Source organism: Pholcus phalangioides, unplaced genomic scaffold, assembly GCF_987345545.1.
Source record: "Pholcus phalangioides strain wild (caught in Gottingen) unplaced genomic scaffold, Ppha-v1.0 ptg000019l_1, whole genome shotgun sequence".
NCBI classification, from domain to species: domain Eukaryota; kingdom Metazoa; phylum Arthropoda; class Arachnida; order Araneae; family Pholcidae; genus Pholcus; species Pholcus phalangioides.
In genome coordinates this window covers 1,153,610-1,173,088 of record NW_028301612.1, presented here as the reverse complement: position 1 = coordinate 1,173,088, position 19,479 = coordinate 1,153,610, and the positions used below count along the sequence as shown (strand labels likewise).

The 19,479-nt window shown below is 41.8% G+C and overlaps 1 protein-coding gene across 2 annotated transcripts in view; it reads right to left on the bottom strand.

The window, feature by feature from the left end:
* Positions 1 to 1,705: 1,705 nt before the first annotated feature.
* Positions 1,706 to 19,479, bottom strand: part of LOC149071084 (uncharacterized) — a 39,834-nt gene continuing 22,060 nt past the window's right edge. Inside the window, exons 3-9 of one of the 2 annotated variants that reach the window (XR_016194680.1) lie at positions 14,099 to 15,271; positions 13,170 to 13,501; positions 11,937 to 13,080; positions 10,339 to 10,636; positions 5,419 to 5,700; positions 5,168 to 5,323; positions 1,706 to 2,865 (exon numbers count right to left, since the gene is read on the bottom strand). Coding sequence is in view for 1 of the 2 variants with exons in the window: in XM_089248126.1 (XP_089104252.1) it covers positions 5,174 to 5,323; positions 5,419 to 5,700; positions 10,339 to 10,620; positions 11,937 to 13,080; positions 13,170 to 13,501; positions 14,099 to 15,271 (3,363 nt within the window). In the remaining variant the exon portion in view is untranslated. The remainder of the gene's footprint in view (positions 2,866 to 5,167; positions 5,324 to 5,418; positions 5,701 to 10,338; positions 10,637 to 11,936; positions 13,081 to 13,169; positions 13,502 to 14,098; positions 15,272 to 19,479) is intronic. The other variant, XM_089248126.1, reaches the window with a different exon arrangement.

Genomic DNA, 19,479 nt, shown 5'->3' with positions numbered 1-19,479 from the left:
GAGTATGCTGTAAGGTTTTGGAAAGACGTAGACCTACAGAGAGACGTAGACTTGATTGAAGAAGTGCAGAGAAGAGTCACGCGTGCTGTTGATGGCACACGGGGCTTAAGCTATGAAGGGAGATTTGATTTCTTCAATATTTTTACAATGGAAGAATGCTGTTGTCGGGGATATGATCGAAGTGTTTAAAATTTTCAACATGGTGGATAGGATGGACCACGAGTTATTAATACTCCGTCAACTGCTTCGACAAGGGGACACCAGTAATCGTTTAGTAAGGGACAATTACAGGTTATGTTGTCGCAGGGAGTTTTTCTCTAATAGGGTTTTCAATAAATCGAATAGCTTACCTCCAGATGGAATAAATTGAGAAGGTATCCATACTTGGATATATGGACAACCATAAATATTTTTTATGGGTATTGTATTATATTTTGCCATGTATATACAGTCTTTAGTTTTATGATTGCATTTTTAATTTGGAGGTGCGGTATTTTAGAAATATATGACATCCATATTTGTTACGGGCATCTTTTTCTCAACCACCTCGTTGGGCATTTTGTCTGTTGTGGCCTTGTATTTGTATTTGTAACATATGAAATGTTTGAATGTGCAAAATCACGCATGGAGGATGTAATGAAGCGCAGCTCCAAAATAGAAAAAAGTCCATCCTGGAAAAGTTCCTCAAAGAAGCGAGGAACATTCTCACATCAAGTAATGGAGCTCCTTCAAACCCTAAAACTTATTTTTGTTCTAGGGAATGTTCTATATTTATTCGGAAATCTCTAGTTTTTCTTCAATTTCTTTTCACCATCTTTGAATCTGTCAAAAAAAAAACTCTTCAAAATTCTCCAAAATTTTTGAAAAAAAGGAAAAAAATAACCACATTTTTACTTAGAAAATTTTTCGACCAAACTTTTTCTCAACTTCAAAAATAATTTGACTAATTCTATCTCTTAAAATTTCTATCTTGTTTACTAATAGTATCAATTGCGGGTCCAACCAATCCCGTCGCCTTTCCGAACTTTCTTCACAGCTGAAAGCACTAATTTCAATCATACTGACAGATAGATGGTTGTGCTGGCATTTTCCCTGCAAAATTTCAAATGATCGGAGATCCTATCCCGGATTTAACAAAAAAAACACTCCCCTTTTACGCATACACCCACTTACATAGGCACATCCATTGCACCATATGTTCTTAATCTTTCTACCGCGACCCAAAATAAGCAATAAAATCAACATCGTGACCCATGGAACTGTTTGTTTTTTTGCGAAATTAAACAAACCAGTGACGCAATAAGTGCATTTATATCAGGACTGTAAGTGGATTTAAACGACCTATCTAAGAGATCCCTGTGAATCACCTTTGATCCATATCTCAAGAATCCATGGCTGTTAGTGTATTTGTACGGACATCTCTTCCTCCATCCCCATACATATTTTTCTCCCTAGTCCCAATTTTTGGAACTCGTACCTCTTCGCTCCACTATGAGCACAGCCTAACCCCAAAACGTGATGAATTTACATACAAATTTCTGCCCACGCGAAATGGTCTTAATCGGTTCACACGGGACAGAAAAACCTGTTCGTAGAAAAGCCCGGCTTTATATTTTACGACAGACAGACTTGATCGTTAATTTTCAAATGAATATTGTCAAAACCATCACTGAAAGAGAAATTGAATTGAAATTTCTCGCATAAATAAATCAGAAACAAAAATTTATTTCTCATTAAATTCATTTCATTAGTTTAACAACTCCAAACATACAAAATGAAAAAAAAAAGAAATCTATGCAAAAGAACAAAAGAAAAGTGTCCACAAAACATTTATCAATGTCTCACATGCATAAATTAAATGTCTTCCAAAATCAACAGAAGGGTTATCATAAGAAAGCTTCTAGAATTTTCTTGGAATTAAAATCATAATTTCGAAAAAAATTGCATAAAAACAAAAAATTGATGACGTCACGTAGTTTTTGATTGGCTGCTCAGAGCTGAATAATGTTACGGTAAATGTCTGATAAATCAGTTATTATGCATACTTACCAATCGTCTTGTTAAGTTTGATAATTTTATCACTTTCACACCGGCGGTTAAGCATAACAACCAAGTGTCGTTGGTAAATTGAAAAATATTTCAAATTTATCGCCTATATCTGTGATCATGCCCTAGTGAAATTGATAAATGTGGAAAAATTACATATGAGTCTTGTAGGTGTGATATAGTCGGACCCCGATATAATGCTAACGAATTCTGCTATCATACCCCCGATGAAATGATAAAATGCATGTATGAATTATCATGTACAGCAGGGTTGGGCAAATTCCAACAGGCGACGGATCACCATTGAGACAAAAAAAATTGTACTGGCACCTAAAATATTTTCTTTGTGTAGTTACCGAATTGCAGGATGAGATTAACACAAAATGTTCTACGTGAAAGAGGTCTCTATGTCCTGAAAAAGTCAAAAGAAGTATTATTGTGGACCTATTTCTTCGGGCAAAAAACTTTTTGACACCTAGATTTTTTTACGATTTGTTCAACACTGATGTATAGTATATCATACAGTACGATTTATCATGTTTACCAATGACGCGACGCTTTGGTATTTATTATGCATAATCGCGTGTAGAAATGATAATTTTTTTAGTTCTTATTAAATTTTGCCAACGATGCTTGGGTACTATGTATAATTGCCAGTAAACGTGATGAATTTAAGGAAATTTATCAAACTTACCAAAATTCTCGGCGATTATGCATAATAACCGGTTGTCTTGCATAATAACCAGATTTATCATATTTACCGTAACATATACAAGGCTTTTCTTGAGAGAATTTTCTTTCAATGGTATGAAATAGCGCCTGTAAACAAATAAATAAAATGTCAGTATCTTTTACGAAGAAAATTCAAATACACATTCAAACAGCGGTATAACGTCATCCGTAGGGCCCAATTAAAAATGACGTCCTAATGAAGGAAAGCCAATCTGTCAGTTTCGCTAGAAGGGACCTTTAAAAACTGACGTTTTTGAGGCCCATTGGCGTACCACGAACCTCCCCCCCCCCCCCCCCACGTGCCAATAAAACGGAGGCCACAGACCGCTTTACAAAATTATCTTCAATATGCAGGGTGTCCACTCTTATCTTTGTAAAATGGCTATTTCCCCTGCTGCACCGTTGGTTTTAAAGACAACTTTCAATGAGAAAAATGTTTGGTGTGCGTGTGTGCGCACGCGCGTGTGTGTCACCCAGTGTCGTTCAAATGAAAAAACATATATATAAATAAAAAAAGTTGCAAAATTTAAATTTTTATACGGCCCCCCTCCTATTTTCTAATTTCCAGTTTGTGAGTTGTTGCCCTGCCTCTCCTGAAGGCAACACAAAAAAAATTCCCATGTTTCTAAGTGAAATATTCGCTGAGAGATTTGAATTCAAAAGGCAGAGGAAAAAAGTGGAAAGAACAGCATGAATGAGGGAAAGAAGCGTTGTGTTCGTTAGTTTATGTTTTTCTTTCCACTTTTTTCTCTCAATTTTGAATTCCAATATCTCAGCGAACATTTCACTTAGAAACATGGAAATTTTTTTTGTTGCCCTCAGGAGAGGCAGGACAACAACTTTCAAACTCGAAATTAGAAAACAGGAGGGGGACCGTATAAAAATTTAAATTTTGAAACTCTTTTTATTTATATATATCTTTCCATTTGAACGGCATTGAAGACGATGGGCGACATCGCATTTTAAAGTCTCTGAAACCAATAGTTCCGGAAATAGCCATTGGACAATGATAAGAGTGGACACCCTGTATAGTAAGGGTGCCTAAACTTTTATAGAATGCTGGCCACCTTATTGATTTGAAAATGCGCCACGGGCCACCTAAATAAGTGATCTGTAAATGTGCCGCGAGAGCCGCTTGAGTGATCTGGAACCGTGCCGCGTGTCATTTATTGATCTGTACATATTCCGCGGGTCATTCAATTGATCAGAGAATGTGTCGGTTGCTGCTTGAATAATTTGTAACAGCACCGTGGGTCACTTAAATGACCTAAAAATTGGTGGGTTGCTTAAGCTCTTTTAAAGTGTCACAGTGGTCACTAAAAATTCCGCTGGTCACCAAATCTATCACTTTGCTGATGACGGAAATGATTTGAAAATGTGGCGATGACCACTTAAGCGTTCTGGAACTGTGGCTTAGGTCACTCGAGTGATATGAAAATATGCCGTGCGTCACTCAAGTGACGTGGAACTGCACCGCGGGTCATTTAAATGTGTCACCTAATTCATTTTTTACAAAATTTGGTTTGACATCGCGGGCCACATCAGATGACATCGAGGGCCACATTTGGCCAGCGGGCCTTGGTTTGAGCAGGTACGCTGTACAGCAATGTAAAATGCAATGAGTTAATTGTTCTCTCATCTAGGTTCACTTGAACCTAGAAACCCCTGAAAACAGTTTTATGCGGGCCGCAGCTGCACAAAATGACAAAAATGGAGAGGGGGGAGGGTGCAGCAAAATTTTCCCCTTAGCAACTTTTTTCAAAATGTTTTTCTGGTGGGAGGGGGGGGTGTAAACAGAGGCGGACTTGCGGTTTCACAGTGCGTCGACTACACAATTTTTGCAGCAACTTTTCTTGACCACTCTTTCCTCAAATTTGCCACCCTGGGCCGTGACTAGCTTAATCCCCCCCCCCCCCACCCATAAATACTCCTTCGTGTTTAAACCACTCTTTTGGTCAGTCACATGTTTGCTTGGTCACTCTTTTGATCACTCACCGAACCGGACCCTCACTCCCTATTTCGGTCTTTCAATTACCCATATGCTTACCCACTTTTTCGTCACTCTCTAGAGCTTGCAAACTCTCTAAGGTCGCTTGTTTGGTCACTCAACTGACCAAGCCTTTCATTCCCTAGGCAGAGGCGGATTTTTTTTTTTTTGTTTGATCGCCTTCATGTTATATAAATTTTGCCTCCCCTCGCTGATCCTATTAATTTCTTTAACCACGCAAATTTGAAATTCCGAAATTTCCATTCGACAAATTTGCCATCCTGGGCTAAGCCTCCCCCCACCCGGTAAATACGCCTCTGGATGTAAGATACCCCAAATATGACCCTGGCGTGAATAGGGGAAGGGGAGTGTTAGAGAAAGTGAAAATGTTTCTCGCCTCACCTCTTTTTAAAATACTTGTATCCTGTGGTTTTCCCGGTCGCATACAAGGATCTGTCCACAAGGCGTTACGGCAATACCTTCTAGCCCCTTGAACTCACCGTCACCGCTGCCCCAAGTACCAAAGGATTTCAAGAAGGTTCCGTCAGGATGGAACACCTACATAAAAAAAAAAACACAGTTTTAAAAATTTATTCAACTTCAACTTCAATGTATAGAAACACCCAGGAGAATAATAACGTCCATAAATTGACCTGAATCCTGTTGTTGCCACTGTCGCCCACGATGAGGTACCCCTGGTCGTCGACGGCCACGCCTCGCGGGTATTTGAACTGGCCTTCATCGGAACCCTCGCTGCCGAATCCACTCAGGAGCCTTCCATTCACATCAAAGATCTGGATCCTATGGTTGTTGCTGTCGCTGACGATCACCCGGTTAGTCGTGCTCACCGCCACGTAATGGGGATGTTCCAGTTCACCAGCACGTTGTCCTATGGAACCGAACTTGGTCACGTACGTACCATCGCCCTGGAATACCTGACAGGAACAAAGTCGATTCAGTTTGACACAATAAAACCAGTTTTCACATGAAGTTTAAAATATTGTGGTCCTGACCAATTCCCTCCGCTCCCTTGGCGGATTCCCTCCTATGAAGTAATGGTTGTACCCATTCTTCCACCTGTTGCTCATGAGCATCACAGTGCTCAAGGAAATTACCGAAGAATATTGCCAAAAGTGAACAGGGCTACCATGAGCTCATCCGGTCACAACCTTGAACCGCAGGTGTACAAAGTCCCTTCCCACGATAATGAAATCTGATATTATGATTTTCGGGAGTTGGTAACTGTATAAAATTAAAATATTTGCTAATATGTTTGTTTAAAAAAAATCAAAATATCGGAAGAAGCTGAATGGAAAATTTGCGGGCCCTGTTCACGTTCGCCTATGCGAGAAAAAGACCGGGACGACCCCTGCTGTAGGTCAGGACAATGGCCAGAATTTTCTTTCAGAGAGGGAGGGGCAACTGGTATTTCGTAGGTGGGGGCGGTGATAGAACAAAAGACTTTAACTATGTTATTTCCTATTTTAAATCAGTATCTTCTCACATTTCTGTGGGGAGAGGGAGACTAGACAACCCCCCACGTGTCTCTTTATCCCTAACGCTATATCAACTAGCTAGCATCACCAGACGTCCTCCTTTTTGATGCCATTTCAAGCGTCCTCCTACGTTCCGGAAGAAATTCGTCCTTTTCAGCGGTTTCCGGAATTGTTTTTCCCCCTTAGGGAATTTTTTCCCACTTTAAAATAAACATCTCTTGATATATGAGTGTTTTTTTCTATTGACCAATAGCCGTGGAAAATCCTGGAATATTCTCTGTTTTTCCTTTTTTTTTGGCGGTTCTGTTTTAGATAGGGAAAAATATTGTTGTGGCCGGTTTTATTGGTCGGCCATCTTTTTAGTGCCGCCATCTGTTGTGAAAATTAGGAAAAACGAAATTTTAAGGGTAATCACGTAACTTTATCTACTGAACCAGACCGGATTGAAGTTTGAGCCGAGACCCAGCCCTCGGGGCCCGACTGTCGTCATAAAAGCTGACCAGGAAGGTCTTTGAAGAGGGGAAAAAACGACTGTGTTTAATGCTAGTTAGCGTGAGAATGAGTGTATGTGTGGTGTGTAAGAAGATGTAAAATGTCAAGATTGAGTCACACGAGTGAGGCTAGCCTAAGTTCTATAAGTGCACAGTGCACTATAGGTCGGCATTACACTGTAAAAGTTCTTTTAAAACTCAAGAAATACAACCAATAAAATCGGTTACTGGTTGCATTTTTCAAGTCGGAAAACAGGCTTATTAGTTGTTTTTTCAAGTTATGTGAAAGATCTTTTATTAAACGTATATATAGTATAATCCCGGCCTTTATACTGATTTCGTCCGTTGATCTGATTCACTAAACTCCATCCATTCAGTAGCGCCATCTTTCGGGATAAGATTCGAATAAACAAAACGTAACAATGATGTGATCCAAAAGGAAGATGATAATCAAGAAATAGGTTCACAAAAAAACAAGAGGTGAGAAGAATTGAAGGAATTTGGTGGCAACAGCGATGCGATCCTTCATCTTGAAACGACTTATACCGTTCTGTGGTATCTCTGTCATTCCCTGTGACGATTCTTCTTCTTCTTATTGGATTTTTATATAAAATATGTATTTATATACACAGAAATAGCTGCAGAGAGAGAGAGAGAAGGAGCGCAAGCAGAGACAGAGTGAGGAAAATGATTCTATTTACGAATCTTACTCTCGGAGTTTGTGCCAGGAAACGAAACTAGGGCTCGGGGGATGCTCCTTTTCCCATTTGACTCATATTTACATAGAGGGCGTCTCACAACAGTTTTATTTTCTGTGACTTTTCTTGGATGACTTCTTCCTGAAAGAAAATTCGTATCCTAGTAAATCCGAATTTGAAGGTCAAGTACGTTTGGTGCGTCGGGCTCATCACATTTATTCGCGTTTTTGACGTCATAGTCTTGGTAGGTTTTTGCTAATATTTACTGTTTCCGACAGATTATTTACCATGTATAATTAGGAAGTTTTGTAGGGGGCGCGCGTACTCCTTTTACTCAAATCTTCAAAATTCCTCGAAATGCTTTCAGCTTAAAAACTCTCCCAACTTTCGTGCTTCCTTTCGAGAAAAAACTTCTAACAAGTGTAGTGCAAAGATTAATGCAATAAAACTCTGACCTATTCATTTGAAATATGGACAACACCTGGTAATGGAAAAATAGCAAACAAGAGATATCAGATTCCGGACTGATTCCCTCTTTTGGTCACTTGCATGCTTTCATAATTGTCTAGGTCAGTGGTTCCCAATTGGGGTGCCCAACACCCCTCCCCCAAGGCTCCACTGCTTTTTTACTGCGAGCCCATGGCCCAATCGTTGAATTAAAAATAAAATGCCAAGTAAAATAACATACAGATAAATTACTTGAAAAGAAAAGTTTTAGCTAAAAGAATGCGCAAGAGCATCACTGCGACGTTATTAGGCTGCAGAGGCAATATGGAGTCAGCTTTTGTTCAAAGTCTAATAACGGAAGATGGAAGAGAAAAATGAGATGTTTTTCTTTCCCTTCGTTATACGGTTATACTTACAGCATAAAATAACAGAAAACGATAGTTTTTCCTCGAGTTATGATTTGATGGCAATTATACTTGTGGTGACATCTCTAGATAGGAGTATAAAACGTTGTTTTAGTTCTTTTGCAGTACGTTAGATGGCATTACTATCACATCATAGTCAATAGAATAGATAGAATGCCCTTCATTGTGCGAGGACATTGTCGCTTATAGATGACTGTAATCTCTGCTGCTATAAATAGGGGACTTCATGGCAAGCATCAAGATTTCCATGGGGGGGTCCACGACTAACGATTTGTTAACCGGTAATCTAGGTCACTCTTTTCGTCCCTCATTCATCATCTCAATCGCTTGGTTACCTCCATGGTCACACACACACTCTAGGTCACTCTTTTGGCCGCTCACTGATGAGATTACTCTCTATATGTCACTCCCGCGCTCACATGCTCTCTAAGTCACTCTTTTTCACGCTCACTGACCAGGCTCCTCACTCTTTTAGGCATTGACTCATCTGGCTCTACGTCTCTCTTTCAATCATTCACTGATTTTACAATTCGCTTTCTAGGTCACTCTTTTGGTCAGTCATATTCTTACACCCTCTCTAGGTCACACTCTTGGTCACTCAGTGACCTGTCCCTCGCTCTCTAGGCAAAGGTGTGTTTATCGTTTTGTAGCCCCTTTCTCCCATTCTAGTGTAATTTCCTTGGTCTCTCATTCCTCAAATTTGCCGCCCTACGCTATAACAGCCTAGGCCATCTATAAACAGTATCTGTAAACAGTAAACCGCCATCTGTAACTCTGGCGACGGGGCTAAATTCATTACCAACTTAGACATTGTTTTTCCAGTCGTTCGAATCGCCCCTAAACTGTAGGCCCTGGTCTAATGAACCCCAGAAGCGTAAGTTGACTATGATGTGGCAATCGCAGAAATGGCATGGGTCTGTTTCTTTAGGCGTATAATAAAGGTACAGCTTTTATATAAGTATTTAACTTCCAAAAAAAAGCATGCGTTCAACTATTTACATAATGTACAAACCAAATATATATATACAGGGTGATTATAATTAAAGTTCCAGTGTACTCCAAATACTTTTTCTCAAAAACTGCTTATCCGAATTCAGTCAAATTTTCAGAATATATTAATGAGACCATGCGGAAGAGATTTATTCAATAAAAAATCGTTCAATTTTTGATCACCAGGTGAAAAAGTGGTGCTTTTTTTTATTGCATTTTTTTACTTGATCCATAAAGCGTATATACCAAGTTTAAATAAAATACGTCCACCAGAACGAGCGCTGCATATGTATGAGTAATGTCATTATGCAAATCTCTATTGGATCCGTTCTGGTGGGCGCATTCCATTTAAACTTGATAAATACGCTTTATGGGCCATGGGAAAAAAAGAAAATGCAATAAAAAAGCTCCACATTTTCACCTGGTGGCGAAAAAATGAACTATTTTTAATAAAAAATAGTTCATTTTTTTCATTTGCATAAATCTCTCTCCTATGGTGTTATTAAGATATCCTAAAAATTTGGCTGTGTTCGAATGAGTAATTTTTGAGGAAAAACTATTCGGGAGTCTGGGAATTTTAATTGTAATCACCCTGTATTTACATGTGTGCCAAGTCGTGCCAAAAATCAGAAGCACCATTCTCCCCTCGATGATGAGCGTTTTATAACTATTTCTACCTCCATCTGTCTCCCTTCTTTGCATATCTTCGACGAAAAGCGTCGCTAAATTCACTTCTTATGATTGAGCAACATTAACGACTGATGCGGAATGTGCAAATGGCACCTCCCCAACTCCCGTGTAATAGCGAGCACCTGACAACTCGGAAGGTGATGCCAAGAAATTCCTCAAAACATGTGCGTGAGGAGAGGGAGAGACGTTTTTATATCGCGTAAGTCTAGACATAGTTTGATGCGTTTGACTACGCCAAGGCTATCAGTAGCGACATAATGGATTCAAAATATGATGACAAAACTGTGTTCTGGTGAGAAAAAAGAATCGTGCTAATGAATTGGTTGAAAAACTAACCTGAATTCGGTGGTTCTCCTTATCACAGACGTAAATGAAGCCGAGGTTGTCCGTCGCTACACCCCAGGGGTAGCTGAACTTGCCTTCGCCTCTACCTTCTGCGCCGAAGGACCGGACGAATCTCCCGGACGGATCGAATACCTGGACCCTGTGGTTGTAGCGGTCCGAGACGATGAACTGGCCGATGCGGTTGACCGTCACGGCCGCCAAGCAGTCGAACTCCCCCTCGTTGCTGCCGTACGATCCGAACTCTTGGATCAGTTTGCCGCTGGAGTGGAACACCTAGAAAACGAAGGGTCTAGTCGACGATTACAGAAATTTCCTAAAGCTGAAATTTCATCGACAAGTAGTAATTTCTTCAACAAGAATTCAAGTGCTGGGGGGGGGGGGGAGGGTTGCATGCACAATATTTTGAGAGTGCTGTAAGCTCAAATTTCTAAATTTATTCTCTGAAATGTCTAACATAGCAACTTGTTAAGATAGAGCCACACTTATGTTATGTCCTTCAAAGTGTGTCCAGTCTGGTCCACGCAATAGTCATTCACAAATATTTTCTTTCAATTTTCGCCTCACCCAGCTGCAATGATGCACTAGCGGCATAAGCTGGCTATACACTGGCCCAGTCTATCTTCTCTGGCGAATATTTGCTTACAGAACACTCTTCAAGGACACAGTATTGCGACTGTTGACATTCTTCTACCAATGTGTGGCCAAACAAATTGGAAGATTGGGAAGGAAAGCGGCTCTTTGACTCGGTTGGTTGGTTCGGTTGCGGCTGGAAGGTCCTAGTCGTTCCCTTCGACCAGCCTTCAAGTACCTTCCAGCTTCCATTTGACGATCATTGTCAATGGTAGAGAGGCCACACTACTCGCCCATGACCAACCTTGTAACGTACTGAGCCAGGCTGAACACGAGTATGGCCTCGGCTTAACCCTTACAGCGGCAATCCCGAGATATTTCGTCTAACTTGTTCCGCGTTATTTTTGGCAATCTCGAAATAGCTCGGGGATTCCTAAAATTCCAAATTATCATTTCGGCATTGACGAGCCCAAATACCGTTATAAGTGTTCTTCTCCTGATAACTATTTTTCCTTCCCCCGCACTGTCAATCAACTCCCTTCGAGGTAATTATACTGTGTGTTTTTTATGCTTACATCATGAAAATAACAGAAAACTATAGTTTTGTTTTTCTTCATTATTTTGTACTGGGGGGGGGGAGGAGAGAAGAATTTCATCATTTCACGCAATTGGGAAAAATATATTACTCTTCCTGAAAATAGGTGACAATTTCTGGAGGGTTTAGTGGTTTCCACTATAGTTATAAAGCGGATCAGAGAAATTTTAAAAACTTCTCGAAGGGTAAAGTCGTTCCCAGGCATCAAAGAGAATCGAGGCGATTGCCTGTGTGATGTCTATGGGCATCGCGTTGGAGAGCACTGGGGGAAAGCAATAATGTTAATAGGGGCAAATTCAATGCCTAAAATTAGGAACAGATGTTACGCAGAATCGCCTACATAGGGTTTTGACGCACGAGATAAGTTTATTCACCCATTCGACAATATCTTGTGCCGTCACTGAAAGAAATTTCATTGTCTCACCTGAATTCTGTGGTTGCTGCTGTCGGCAACGACGATCGTGTTGTCCGGACCGACGCAGACACCGCGTGGCCAGGTGAAATGTCCAGGTTCGGTACCCCTCGATCCTATCTTCAGATTTGGTTTGCCCTTGGACATGTAAGTTCTCCTCGGCATGCTGAAGCCCCTCGGTGATCCACTGTCCCCGTGCTGCCTCCTGTTGAAATCTCGCCTCCTGGAACTGATTTCTTCGTCAGAGCTGTTGTCGCTGCCGCTTCTGGGTCCGAGCACCGAAGAAGTCCGGCTACGAGCGAGGGCGTTGGAAGTCCCACCGGAAGACCTGTTGTTGCTGCTGCTACTACCAGCACCGTACTTGTTCTTTAGGTACTGCGACCACGAGTTAGGGGTCGAAGTCGGTGGGTCTTCGGGACTCCTATCCCGGTTCCTCCTCGCCTTGTAACGGTTCCTTATAGCGGAGATCGTGTCCTCGTCCGGACTGTCGTCGCCGGGTAGGAGATCGTGAGAGCTCTTACTCCTTGCAATCCTGTTCCGACGTGCGGCACTGCTGGAATAGTCGTTGCTGCTGCGGAAGCGTTCCTCTGGTGGACTGTCGTCGCGACCGTATCTGGAACTCGATACGAGGCTGCTTCTCCGGCGATCTGCCAATAGCTTGCTGTATGGCGATGACGTACGTTCTTCAGGTTCCGCGATAGTAGTCATGCGTCTCCGAGGGGAACCACGGCCGCTGTCCCCCCTGTAGTCGTCGTCCTTTTTAGACGATGTGTCTCTCCATGGTCTGATTTTCTTGTCGTCATCAGACCTTCCGAGGAGACGAGCCTGCGTCGATGCGCTCTGTTTCCTGGCCTGTGCGCTTCTGGCTAGAAGCGTGTTCACGGACGGACTTATATCTCCTCTCCTGGTCCCCGTATCGCTATCCGCGGAACTCTCGGTGTCGGAGCTTGAGCTATCAGATGTGTCCACGGCCGTGATTGATCTCCGTGGCATGTTCAGCCGGAGCTTAGGCCTGTTAGAGACGTTCTCCTTCTGCTCTAATGAGCTAGCCCGACCGATGCTTTCTAAGTTACGCCTGAGGGGTGGAGAAGCTTCGTGAGGCCTGTCGTCATTGTCTAGTGACGAGCTTTTTGTCAAGTAGGAACGGCTGGGTGGCCTATGGAAGTGAGAAAAAACTACTGTTAAAATTACAAGAAAAATTCAGCAAAAATGTGTTTCATTAAATTTAAAAACTAGTTGACTTGCCTCACAGGTGGCAGAGAATCTTTCTGCCTCGGTAACAACGGGGGCTTCTGTGCGTCACGCACGTTCCTGGTGGGAGATCCCGGAGGACTTTGAACCACATCGTTGTTCTTGTTGCTTGCTGTCGTCGTCGTTCTCCAAGGCCTGGCCCTAGGCGTAGGCACTGGCTGTTCCTCGTCGATGTTTCTTCTCCTCGACGATGTAAAGCTGTCTGGACTTTTTGATTTCGGTTCCCTGACGGGATCATCGAACCTGTAGGAACTTGATGTTCTCGACGAAAATGGACGACTTTCGCTGTCCCTGCTCGAACTCGTATATGATAAGGGGCTCTTGTCCTGGATATTGATGAAATCGAGAGAAAAATTGAACTGATAAAGGAAGGGTTCCAAGGTGTCGTCCACAAAACAATGTGAACAAATTCAAGTACATTCATCTCATTTCAGAAAAAAACAAAAAATTAGCGACGGAATGCAATTATTAAAGCCGCAAAAAATTATAAAAAATGACAACAGTTGGCTACTCATCCCCTCTCGTGCTTCTTGGCAATATCTACAAAGAAGTAGCTTTAGTGTCTCTATTCTAGAAACGAGTTATTACTCTTTTTTCATTTTATTTCTGTGCTGTGCACGTGTTTATGTGTTGCTCGAATGGCGTCACTAATTAGTCTCTAAGGTTGCGGGATTTTTGAATCAATTCTTGGCCTCTATTGGCGCAAAATATTAATGTTTAATATTTTTTGCGTGACCCATAATAATTCTGGCGGATTTTTTAAAAATATTTTGGGCATATTTAAATGAGTAGAATAAGTGGTAATTTCTTCAAAACTTTTTTGAAGACGTCCCCTTGGGACCTTTTCCTTGTGAGTCTCATCGTGGAATTTTATATAAAATGCGGTTCAACGTAATAATTTGAAATTAGAATTCGTTCCTTACCTTCTGGGAGATTGAACTCGTCGTGTTAGTGTTGCTGCTGCTGTTGGCGGTGGCAGTGGCAGCCGCTGCAGCAGCCTTGTTTTCCTTCTTCTGCTTTTCGATTTCGTCTTCGCTGAGCTGTCGATTTACGGTCCGGTTGACCCTCGGAGGCGGTGGGGGTGGTGGCTGCTTGGCCCTTCGATCCTCCTCCTCCTTGAGCTTTTTCTGCCGGACCTCGCTGTGGTGAAGCCTCTCCATGACGTGAGGACTGTCCAGAATCTTTATGACGCCACTCAATGGACCTTTCGTGGCATCTTCGGTCTCGTTCACGTGATCGCGAGATTTTGCAGTCTGCAGTTGCTGCTGCTGCTTGTCATCGAACCTCACGACCCTCCTGCTAGGAGAAGATTCTTTTTCGTAGCTGTCTATATCGTCCATGTACTCCCTGGATCCGAGTCTGTTTTTCTGGCTGCTCCTGGTTTCTTCCAGGTCTCGTCTCCAAGAAGACATGCCTAGGTATTCCCTATCCTCCCGGACATTAATCTCTTTTTCGACGCTGTCCCGGTCCCTGGTGAACCGTCTCCGGCTATAGCTAGTCTCGCGGTCGTTCTCGTCGTTCCGGTTGCGACCCGTGCCTTCTAATCTCTTCTGGCTGGCTAATCTGTTATCACTCTGACTCCTAGCGATCGCATTGAGCTGTGGTGGCGTCAAAGTTAATGACGGCCCGTTGCTCTGGTGAGCTATCACGCCACCTAAGTTCTCGTTATAAACGCCACCTTTGTTATTGATTATAACGTTGTTGTTATTGACGTCTTCGTTGAGCTTGACCTCAGCGAAGTCGACCAGAGTCTTGTGAACGACGTCGGGATCGGCTCGTGGATGGAACTTCACCTTCCGTAAACAATCTAGGGGATCTGAATCGAACGTTCGTAGGAAGTCGAGGGTCTTGAGGAATATGTCCTTGTAGTCTGTGAGTTCCGCGTCCGTCCAGTCGACCCCGTTGTTGACGTACTTGTCGACTAGATCGCAGTTACTGTTCACGTTGTTCATTTCGACTTGCAGGTCGTGCTCCATTCGCTGCATGGTTGTCAGTTCCGAAGTCAAGTACGAGTCCAGATCGTGTTTGAGCTTTGCTTCGGTGAGATACAGGTCTTTGGTGTACCTTCGCACAACTTCTTCTATCTCGTCTTTGACCTGTCGTTTGAGCGAAAAAGAAGAAAAAAGTTTCAATCCCCACTTTTTTGCAAATGCTATAAAAGATTTATTTTTTTGATTTAAAAAAAAGAAAAAGATGGATCTGAACATATTCCAAACGTTGATAGATGAAAACTATCTTGTCTCAAACGGATTGCTATACGTCTCGTTTGAAATTTCTTCAAAAACGGAAGAGTGTTTTATCACTCGACAAGCAAAAGCCTTCATTGGAGAAATCATATACTATGCTACATAATTTTGGGCTAGAACGAGAACCTACATGAAACCTAGAGGAAGCAGCATCTAAGACACGAACCTAGATGAAAAGCAGAGGAAACACCTATAATAAGAAATCTATAAAATAGTCTGTCAAAATTTTCTCTTCTACCTCCCTCTTCCTGAGTGATCCCATAGGATCCTATTTTATATCGGTAGCTATTATTACACCCCCTTCCTCCCCCCCCCCCGGGGTAGTTATATCACACACCTGGGAAACACTGTTCTAGAAAAAGCATCTGTGATAGGAATCTAGTTAAAGCGCCTGCGACAATAACATAAATGAAGCATTTATGAAAAGATGAAACACATTTATAATCATGAATTTGACGTGTGAAAATTCTAGATAAAAAATCCGTGATTAGAAATCTAGATGAAGCGAAAAAGAAGCATCTGGGAGACAGGGTTCCAAGTGTAGCAAAGTGGGTGTGTCCATGATAGGAATGTAGATGAACCATATACAAAGCATTTATAACAGAAACAGAAAAATCGGTGAAGCATTAAATGAAAACAGGTAGCAAGCATCGTTGAAATTAACACAAATGAAGTATCAATGAAACATCTATGATAGGAACCTGAGTGAAGCATCAACAAAGTTCTAGCTCTGAAAGGAACCTGAATGCAGTATTCAGGTGGCAAAGTACCTATGAAAAGACTCTAAATGAAGCATCGTGGAGTATCTATGAAAAAAAACATTAATGAAGCATCGACGAAGTATCTACGATAAGAACCTATATTTGTTTAGCCTCTTTTATGTTTTCTTGTTAAGTTGTATTGGCGGGAAAAATATTGTTTTGGGCAGCATCGAGAGAAGAAAAAAATGTTTTGTGCCACACTCAAAATTCAAACTATAATGACAGAACTTGGAATCTATCCGAAACAGTGTTAAAATATTAGAAAAAATGTCTACGTCAGTTTTAAAATGCATGTAAGGCCGCCTGACAATGAGGAAACATCCATGACAGGAACTTGAATCAAGCATAGATGAAGCATCTACAATACTCGTACAATACAGGAATGTAGATAAAACACTTCTGATAGGAACTACAATGGAGATACCTACCAGCTTCATCACACGATGATCCGACCTAAATTTAATAAAAATTAAATTTAGGTCGGATTAATTTACACAGATTTATATTTATAATTTATTTTTGATAATGTATTTATGGTTGTCTTATTCTAAATATGAACAGCTTTTCGATTTATCCTTATACTATTTTTATAGTATTTCTTTTATAAACGTGTCAATAGTGTTAGAATTCACGATCCCCGGGGGTAAGTTATTCCATTTATTCACACCCCCCATTACAAAAAATTTCCCTGCGACACCATAACCTGTAATTGTCCCTTACTAAAAAAATGATACTGGTGTCCCCCTTGTCGAAGCATTTGATTGACGGTGTATTAATAATTCCTGGTCCATCCTATCCATCCCGTTGGAAATTTTAAACACTTCGGTCATATCCCTCCGACACCCGAGTTCCTCCGATGTAAACATATTCAAGAAATCAAGTCTTTCTTCGCCAACTAGAGCAAGCGCGGCTCTTTTCTGCCCGCCCCCTCCCCCAACCAAGTCTATGCCCCTGTGTAGATATGGCTTCCAAAACCTTACGGCAAGGATGCAAGAGTGCGGATCTGCATATGTGTGTGCCACGAATCATTTAAGTGATCTGTAAATGTGTCGTGGGTCATTCAAGGATCTGCGAATGTTCCGGGGGTTACTTAAGAGAACAGAAAATATACCGTCGGCTGCTTGAGTGATCCCTAAATGTGCCACGGGCCACTTGGGTCAGCTGGAAATGTGTTACGGCCACTCAAGTGATGTGGAACCACACCGTGGGTCATTTAATTGATCTGGAAATGATCCACTTAGTTCATTTTTCACAAAATTAGGTATGACATAGCGGGATCATCCCCCATGTGGATCTTGGAGACATTCCATATCAAATGACTCCGAGGGCCACATTTGGCCCGTAGGCCATGGGTTGAGCATGCATGCCTTACGGTATGCTCTAGGACGAACTAAGCCTCGGGAAAGCAAAAGAATGACTTTAGGAGAACGCGAAGAGACCTTTAAAATAGTTGACGTATGTGTTTTAGAAGAACTACCTCGAAAACATTCTGGAAAATCTTTACAGAATTGCGTCTAGAAAATTTCAATTGATATCATCCAATGCCCGGGGTTTATATTATAGTTAACAACAGCTGAGGGGGTGACTACTTAAATAAACGAATCGGTGGTATGAGTGGCTATATATAGCAGAGCTTCTCGAGCCTCTCGTGTTCGTAGCACCCTCGGGGATGAGATTTAAACTTGAAAAATTCAATTCAATTCGATGCCTGGCCAATTTTAAAGAACATTAGCAGCACCCCTAAAGTACTTTGAATTGGCTGTAAATCATCGCGAGATGATCCGCCGGGGCCATTGGTGTTAGCAACCCTTAAGCGCCGAGACGCACCAGTTGGGAAATTTTAATTACTAAATTATGAAATTTTTCGGGATCAGGTTATTCCCAAATTATAGGGAAAACAGGTTAATCCAAAAAAAGTCGCAGCAATCTCACGATGACCCAGCACATATTATTTGAGGTGGGTAGGGGGGGGGGGGGTCTTAACTTTCTTGTTCCACGGATCCTTTGGGCCAATAAAACGCAGGCGAGGAATCCCCCTGTGCCAACAGGATGAAGTGTATGGGTAACTTTACAGCATGATCTTTACAACACATAATAATGCAAAAAAACGATAAGTTAATTATTTTCTCATTGCTCACGGACGCCCTGAAACCTCTCCGAGGGCCCTGATTATGAATACTATTGCTTCTCAACCGTGCACTACTTAACTCGTACATTCTTCTCTGCGGAATTTTTTATGAATCAGTACATGCCGGAATGTGTGTTCTGAGTTTGTATGTGTGGCTATCCCCTAACGCAGTCTTTCTTAACCTTTTTTGCCCGTGGCCCCCTCTGAACCATATTTTTTTTCTCGTGACTCCCCTGCCTTACCCAGAGTCTTCGACCCTCATCTAGAAGCAAGATCTTTTATACGTATTGAATTGATTTTTTCAGCGAATTTATGTTGAACGAAAATTTTGCAAATAAGATTGGCCTCCAGACCACTTGCCTAGAATTTATTGAGCTCCCCGCCTATCCAAGTTCTATTCAGGGTCGTCTCAACATCGTGGGCCCCCTCAGGCAAAGTGATGCTATGGGAGTCCCATATTTAGCTGGAAATAAACAGCCTACAAATTCCCTACTTATTTTCAAAATTTACTGTACTATACAAAATATCATAAGGTGAGGGTCACTTATGGACATAAGACCCCTGGGCATGACCCCTCACAAGAATGGGACTGACGGAGCTGCAGCGCGGGGCCTCATATGGTTTTCATAATTTTTGTTTTTCACACTATAAATTTAATATAGTTGAGGGGGGTCTGCGAAAAATGTAGCCGGGGGCCTGTGAAAAACCCCATCCTAGCGAACCTGCTGCAAACTGAAGGCGGTGAGGCCCTGGTGGGCCCATTCCCTAAGACGGCTTTGTAATGTATAGTCACTACATTACAGACGATTCTGTAATGTATAGTCACTAATATAAAAGCTTTATTTCTTCACACATTAATTTTTCTTCTCAGCCCTCTACAGCCCCCCAAACCACCTGTTATGGCCCTTTCTCCATTTTTTTCCGTGGCCCCCTTGAAGTATCCCAGTACCACTAAGGGGCCCATATGGCCCCCGGTTGAGAACCACTGCCCTAACGTATTTATGTTATAGTTGTGTTTGTTTTGTGTTCTTGCTGCCGCCATCTGTCTGTTTAAGAACCACTGCATTATTTGGAAAATTTGCAAATCACTCATTTATATGTATCTTCCTATATACAGGATGTCCTGTAAGTACTGATGCAGCCTTTATTTCATCAACCACCTGTCGTAA